We start from the raw sequence: 8036 nt of genomic DNA, 5'->3' as shown, positions 1-8036 counted from the left end.
GGTTGGGAGCTTCAGTCCCCCGCCAGCCTGAAAACAGCCCTCAGCCCCTCACCCAGACTGGCCATGCACCCCAGTGGGGACCCCACCCTGATCCAGGACACCCTTCAGGGCAAACCAGCCGGCCCCCACCCATGCACCAGGCCTCTATCCTATATAGTAAAAGGGTAATATGCCTCCCAGCACCGGGATCAGCGGAGCTGCGAGCCTCCCAGCACTGGGATCAGTGAAGCCGCGAGGCCTCCTGGCCCCTGGAGCAGTGTGACAGGGGGCAGCGCCCAAACCCTCTGATCGCCCTGCGGCTCTGTGTGTGACAGGGGGCGGGGCCACAACCTCCCTATCCGCCCTGCTCTGTTCGTGACAGGGGAAGGCGCCCCAACCCCCTGATCGGCCCTGCTCTGTGTGTGACGGGGTAGAGCCATAACCTCCCCATCGGCCCTGCCCTGAGTATGACAGTGGCGGCGCCCCAACCCCCTGATCGGCCCTGCTCTGTGTGTGACGGGGTAGAGCCATAACCTCCCCATCGGCCCTGCCCTGAGTATGACAGTGGCGGCGCCCCAACCCCCTGATCGGCCCTGCTCTGTGTGTGACGGGGTAGAGCCATAACCTCCCCATCGGCCCTGCCCTGAGTATGACAGTGGCGGCGCCCCAACCCCCTGATCGGCCCTGCTCTGTGTGTGACGGGGTAGAGCCATAACCTCCCCATCGGCCCTGCCCTGAGTATGACAGTGGCGGCGCCCCAACCCCCTGATCGGCCCTGCTCTGTGCATGACAGGGGGCGGTGCCCCAACTCCCCTATCTGCCCTACTCTGTGAGTGACAAGGGGGAGCTCCTCAACCCCCTGACCGGCCCTGCTCTGTGCGTGACAGGGGGGAGCTCCCCAACCCCCCTGATGGGCCCTGCTCTGTGCGTGACAGGCGGTGGGGCCGCAATCTCCCCATCGACCATGCCTTGAGTGTGACAGGGGGCGGTGCCCCAACCCCCCTATCGGCCCTACCCTGAGCGTGACTGAGGGTGGCATCGCAACCTCCCGATCCGCCCTGCTCTGTGCATGACAGGGGGCAGCGCCCCAACTCCCCAATCAGCCCTGCTCTTAGCCCGACCAGGGGCTGCACCTAGGGATTGGGCCTGCCCTCTGCCACCCAGGAGCAGGCCTAAGCCAGCAGGTCGTTATCTCCTGAGGGGTCCCAGACTGCAAGAGGGCACAGGCCGGGCGGGGGGCCCCCCCCCCCCCCGCCCCCCGAGTGCACAAATTTTTGTGCACCGGGCCTCTAGTCTATAATAATATAAGCATAATATGCTAATTAGACCAGATGTCCTTCCAGACAAAGCCGGGGTTGTGAGGGAAGCCTGGGTCCTGGGTGCCTGCCAGCGATTGGAGCAAAGCCTGGGTCCCGGGTGCCTACTGGTGGCCAGAAGGAAGCCCGGGTCCAGGTGCCTGCCGGCGGCCTGAGGGAAGCCCGGGTCCTGGGTTCTGGAGGGAAGCTGGTGTCAGCAGCTGGGGGAAGGAAGTCCTTCTCTTGCACGAATTCCATGCATTGGGCCTCTAGTCTTCTATTATATAAAAGCCCAGCGACTGTTACGGTGGAACAACCAGAATGACTGGTCACTATGACGTGCACTGACCACCAGGGGGCAGACACTTGAGGCAGAAACTGCCCCCTGGTGCTCAGTTTGTCCCACAGTGGGAACGCTGCTCAGCCAGAAGCCAGGCTCAAGGCTGGCAAGTGTAGCGGTGGTGGCAGGAGCCCCTCCTACCTCTGCGGCAGTGCTAATGAGCAGCAAGCCAAGCAGTTAGAAGTGAGCAGGCAGGCGGTTAGGAGCGTGGGTTCTTGGATTGAAAGAGACCACAGGCCAGGCTGAGGTATTCCCCCCGCCACACACACACACACACACACACGAATTTTGTGCATTGGGCCTAAAGTATGATATAATATATATAGGAAAATGCTTTGTCAGCTAAAAATGTACTGTGGATTATAAACTGATGTAATTTTTCCATAGTAATAAGATAATGGTTATTTAAAACTATGTCTATAGTTATACATATAAAAAAAGGTTGTTTCATAATTATTTATAATTACTTTAATTTACATTACACTTTTCTGCCAGAATCTTACCCACCTCCGGAATTCAGGTAGCGTTTCCCAATGTGTACAACAGGATACTTGTCTGCTAGTCTCTTATCTGGCCACAGAATTCCATCTGCTGCAAAGACCACTTTGTGGTTTGACTTTTGAAACTTTTTTAGAACTTCTTCTGGACTGCCAGCAAATATGACATCAAAGCTGTTTAGTGAAGGGAAAACATTTTAAAATATATTAAAAAATACATAAACCAAGAAACAGTCTCTAATAAAGGTCAGAATTTAGACTACAACAAAAGATTAACACCAACTATTTAGAGAGTACACCAAACAATTTTCCCTCAACTTAAAGTATATGTTTAATATTAAATTACTAGTGTTTACATTACTTTTGAAATTGAGGTCCATAAAAAAGACAAATTTTGTAGTAATTAGTCTTACTATTTTTTCATTAATCACTTATTCAACTAAGTCAAAATTTTAAAAGTATTGAAATGTTAAAATGTCAGTAGCTTGCTATCTAATAATATAGACACAATCATTGACAGAACTTTCCATTGTAACTACCTAATGTTTCAATTTAATTTGTACCCATCCATTATAATTTCTGAAGATTTCATTGCCTTGAAAAAAATTCGACCAACTACTAAGTGTCATAAATATTTATATATTAAACTTATATTTTAATCAAAACTAAGCCTGAAATCCTAAAATAGTGTATAGATACGCACATCTTTTTAAACCTCAATAAATTTCAAAAACAATATAAAAGTTGATACTTTTATTTAATATCTATAGTTTCACTGATTTTATACAGATTTTATTCCTGACAGCCTATTTACAGAATCACAATGAAGTAACAAAATATGAAATATGAAAGCCTAATATATTCTCACTCTGTAATAAGTTCTCTATTCTTGTTACAACCACAACTTCTTTTGCATTTTCCTTTTTTACATCAGAGTACCTCAAGGCCAAAGATTTCCAAAGATGAAAACTTAATGACTTAACATCCCAGGTAACAAACAATAAAGCAAATTGATGCTCTTTAATTCAGCACCACCTCTTCCTCAAGTCAATAGTCCAGAGCAGCCGTGGGCAAACTACAGCCCGCGGGCCGGATCCGGCCCGTTTGAAATGAATAAAAGTAAAAAAAAGAAAGACCGTATCCTTTTATGTAATGATGTTTACTTTGAATTTATATTAGTTCACACAAACACTCCATCCATGCGTTTGTTCCGGCCCTCCGGTCCAGTTTAAGAACCCATTGTGGCCCTCGAGTCAAAAAGTTTGCCCACCCCTGGTCCAGAGGCACTGCTGTGACATCTAAATGGAGGAGGAAAGAGGCTGCTCCACAAGCCTCTTCCAGCTAGACTTGCTCTCAAGGAGCTTGTTAATATGCTAGGATAGTAATAATGCATCAAGAAACATTTAGTAACTTTGTGAAAATTTAAATTCTTTGTTGTTTAAAGAATGACACATGGGATTGCATTGAATCTATAGATGGCTTTGGGTATAATGGAGAGTTTAACAATGTTGATTCTACCAATCCATGAACACGGTATGTACTTCCATTTGTTTAGATCTTCCTCTATCTCTTTTTTCAACAGGATATAAATTTTCAAACTATATCCTGTAGTTTTCTGAGTATAAGTTTTTTACGTACTTAGTTAAGTTTATTCCTATGTATCTTAATTTATTTGTTGCTATGGTAAATGTGATTGATTTTTTAGTTTCTCTTTCTGTGAGTTCACTGTTGGTATATAAAAAAGCCATAGATTTCTGGGTGTTAATTTTGTATCTTGCTATATTGCCGAATTCATTTATTAAGTCTAGTAGTTTTTTGATGGGAGTCTTTAGGGGTTTGTATGTAAAATTTCATGTTATCTGTGAATACGGACAGTTTTACTTCTTCTTTTCCAATTTGGATGCCTTTTATTTCTTCTTCTTGTCTAATTGCTATGGCTAGCACTTCCAATACTATGTCAAACAGGAGTGGTGAAAGTGGGCATCCCTGTCTTGTTCTTAGGGGAAATGGATTTAGTTTTTTTCCCATTGAGTATGATGTTGCTTGTAGGTTTGTCATATAAGGCTTTCATTATGGAGGTATGATCTCTCTATTCCCACTTTGCTGAGAGATTATAACAGGAAAGGGTGTTGGATTTTGTCAAATACTTTTTATGCATCAATTGATATGCTCATGTGATTTTTGTCTCAATTTGTTTATGTAATGAATGTATCATATTTATTGATTTGCAAATATTGTACCAGCCTTGTATTCCTGGAATAAATCCCACTTGGTCATAGTGTATGATTTATCTAATGTAATGCTGGATCTATTTTGCTATAATTTTGTTGAGGATTTTAGCATCTATGTTCATCAGGGATATTGGCCTATAATTCTCTTTCATTGTAGTGTCTTTAACTGGTTTTGGGATTAGGATAATGCTGGAAGAGCTTGGGAGTGTGCCTTCCTCTTGAATTTTTTTGAATAGTCTGAGAAGGATTGGTTTTAGTTCTTCTTTGAATGTTTCATAAAACTCCCCTGTGAAGCCAACCAGACCAGAGGTTTTACTGCTGGAAGTTTTTTGATTACTGCTTCAATTTCATTGGCAGTTATCAGCCTATTCAGGTTTTTTTATTCTTCCTGATTGAGTTTAGAATATTGTATTTTTCTAGGAATACATCTATTTCGTCTAGGTTGTTCAGTTTGTTGGAGTAGAGTTGTTCGTGGTATTATATTACAATCCTTTGTATTTCTGTGGGGTCAGTTGCTATTTCACCTCTTTCATTTCTGATTTTCTTTATTTGGGTCCTCTTTTGGTTTCTTGGTGAGCCTGGCTAGAGGTTCATCAATCTTAAAGTTGTTCATAGCATTTTTTTTTACAATCTTTTGTACTTCTGTGGGGTCTGTTATTATTTAGCCTCTTTCATTTCTGATTTTGTTTATTTGGGTTCTCTCTCTTTGCTTCTTGATGAGCCTGGTTAGAGGTTCATCAATCTTGTTTATCCTTTTAAAGAATCAACTCTTGTTTTCATTGATCTTTTGTATTGTTTTTGGTCTCTATGTCATGTATTTCCACTCTGATCTTTATTATTTCCTTCCATCTACTTACTCTGGGCTTTTCTTGTGGCTCTGTTTCTAATTCTGTAAGTTGTAGTGTTAGATATATATTACCTTTTTTTTTTTTTGAGGTAGGCCTGTAGAACTATGAACTTCCCTTTCAGGATTGCTTGCACTGTGTCCCATAGATTTTGGATTGTTGTGTTTTCTTTGTCTTTTGTTACCAGGATGCTTTTATTTCTTCTTTGATCTCTTTGATAACCCAATGATTGTTTAATAGCATGCTATTTACCCTCCAAGTGCTCGACTGTTTTCATTGTAGTTGCTTTCTAATTTTATGCTATTGTGATATGACAAGATGGTTGATATGACTTCTATCTTCTTGAATGTGAAGAGACTTTGCCTTTCTCCCAATATGTGGTCTATCTTTGAAAATGTCCCATGTGCACTTGAGAATAATGTATATTCTGGGGAGATCCAAGATGGTAGCCAACAGGATGATTTTGAGGGAAACAGTGTGAGTGAGAGAGCAAATGGGGAGTGTATGAACATGTGGGGTGTGTGAGTGAGGGACATTTATATTCCACAGGATTGTTGTGGACTGGAAGAACATGCTCCCCTAACCGGGAAGCCTCTACAACTGCTGAAATTTCTCCCAGGGTGGCAGGCTATGACAGAGAGATCACATAATCTTGAAGGGGAGAGCAGCTGTGATTGGGAGCCCAACCTCACCTTCACCAAGGGAGACCACGGACACCACCCGGGATCCTACAGCCACAACAGCCCAGGACCAGCTGCCTCGGCTCTGAACACTGAGACTCCTGCCTCCCCAGCTATGGGCTCATAAGAAATTTGACCAGGGGGAGAGAAAATGGCAGCTGAATAGGCAGACAGGTCCTGTACCTTCTCAAGGAGCAGATAGGAGAAACAGCTGAATTGAATAACATCCACACTGAATTGGTGGATTAAACACAGCTGTGAATGTGGTAGAGCATGAGCCACATAACCAGACACCCTCCAAAGAGCAAAAATGTAGAGACAAAGAAACAGCCGCAATACAAATGAAAAGGAGGAATCGCCAGAAAAGGAAGTAAACAAATGGAGGGAAACAATTTGTCAGAGAAAGAATTCAGAGGAATGGTCATATTGACACTGAAAAGGATGGAAGACAAATTCAACAACATGTGTAAGAACCAAGAGGGAAAGAAGAACCATGAAGAAAGGAAGAATGACATAGCTTCAAAAAGAACACAATAGAAAGCATCAACAGTAGACTAGGAAAAGTTTAGGACCACATCAGTGAGCTAGAATACAAGGTAGGAAACAATCCCCAAGCAGAGCAGCAACTGGGAAAAAAAAAACTTAAAACACAGGAGTAGAGACTAAGGGAGCCTTGGGACAACACTAAACGAAACAACATCTGCATAATAAGGGTGCCAGAAGAAGAGGAAACAGCAAGGAATAGAAAACCTGTTTGAAGAAATAATTACAGAAAACTTCCCTGATATTGGGAAGAAAAAACTCACACAGGTCCAAGAAGCTCACAGAGTCCCAAACAAGATGAACCCAAAAAGGCTGACACCACAACACATTATAATTAAACTAGAGGCCCGATGCACAAAATTCATGAAAGAATAGGGTTCCTTCCCCTGGCTGTCAGTACCGGATTCCCTCCAGCCGCTGGCAGACACCAGGGACACAGGCTTCCTTCCAGCCGCCAATAGGTACCTGTAACCCAGGCTTCCCTCATAGCCCCAGCTTAGTCCAGCAAGTCATCCAAAAGTACATGTGGAAGGATGTCCAGTCTAATTAGCATATTATGCTTTTATTATTATAGATTAGCAAACACCAACGACAAAGTAAAAATGTTAAGGCTGTTAAAGAGAGACAGAACGTTACCTATAAGGGATCTCCCATCAGACTATCAATGGATTTTTCAACAAAAACACATCAGGACAGAAGGGAATGGAATGAAATATACAAAGTAATGCAAAGCAAGGGACTGAATCCAAGAATACTATACCCAGAAAGACTATCATTCAAAATTGAAGGTGAAATCAGGAGCTTCACTGAAAAAAGGGCTAAGGGAGTTTATTACAACCAAACCACCAATGAAAGAAATGCTAGAGGGACTGCTGTGAAAAGAATAGGAAAGGAAGAAGAAACAGAGGCATAAAGAATAAAAATGGTAACAAACAAGTACCAGTCAATAATAACATTAAATGTAAATGGATTACATGCCCTGATCAAAAGACATAGGGTAGCTGAATGGATAAGAAAACATGACCCATATATCTGCTGTCTACAGGAGACCCACCTCAGAACAAAGGACTCACACACTCTTATAGTGAAGGGATGGGAAAAAAATTCAGGCAAATAGAAATGATAAAAAAGCTAGGTTAGCAATACCTATAGCTACCAAATTAGACCACAAAATAAAGGCTATGAAAAGAGATAAAGAACACCACTTCATAATACTAGAGGGAGCAATTCAATGAAAGTCTATAACTCTGGTAAACATATATGCACCCAATACAGGAGCACCAAAATACATAAAAAAAAAACTTCTGGAAGATATCAGGGAGAGATTGACAGCAATACACTCATAGTAGGGGACTTTAATACCGACTGACACCACTGGAAAAATCCTTTAACAAAAAAGCAGCAAAGAAACATCAATCCTAAATGAATCACTAGATCGGATGGAATTAATTGACATCTTCAGAACATTTCACCCCAAAGCCATGGAATATGGGTTCCTCTCAAGTGCACATGGGAAATTTTCAAAAATAGACCACATATTGGGTCACAAGCAAAGTCTCCCCAAATTCAAGAAGACTGAAATCATACCAAGCATCTTCTCAGACCACAATGGCATAATATTAGAAA

General features: G+C 42.7%; 1 protein-coding gene across 3 annotated transcripts in view; it reads right to left on the bottom strand.

Moving 5' to 3' along the window:
* Nucleotides 1-8036, bottom strand: part of PLOD2 (procollagen-lysine, 2-oxoglutarate 5-dioxygenase 2) — a 268114-nt gene that overhangs the window by 122208 nt on the left and 137870 nt on the right. For all 3 annotated transcript variants that reach the window (XM_005872258.2, XM_005872259.2, XM_005872261.2), the window contains one exon: nt 2122-2285. In XM_005872258.2, the coding sequence (XP_005872320.1) occupies nt 2122-2285 (164 nt within the window). The remainder of the gene's footprint in view (nt 1-2121; nt 2286-8036) is intronic.

The sequence above is a fragment of the Myotis brandtii genome, unplaced genomic scaffold (assembly GCF_000412655.1).
Source record: "Myotis brandtii unplaced genomic scaffold, ASM41265v1 scaffold373, whole genome shotgun sequence".
Classification (NCBI taxonomy): domain Eukaryota; kingdom Metazoa; phylum Chordata; class Mammalia; order Chiroptera; family Vespertilionidae; genus Myotis; species Myotis brandtii.
The sequence above is the reverse complement of the archived record's forward strand: the minus strand, read 5'-3'. Positions and strand labels throughout refer to the sequence as shown.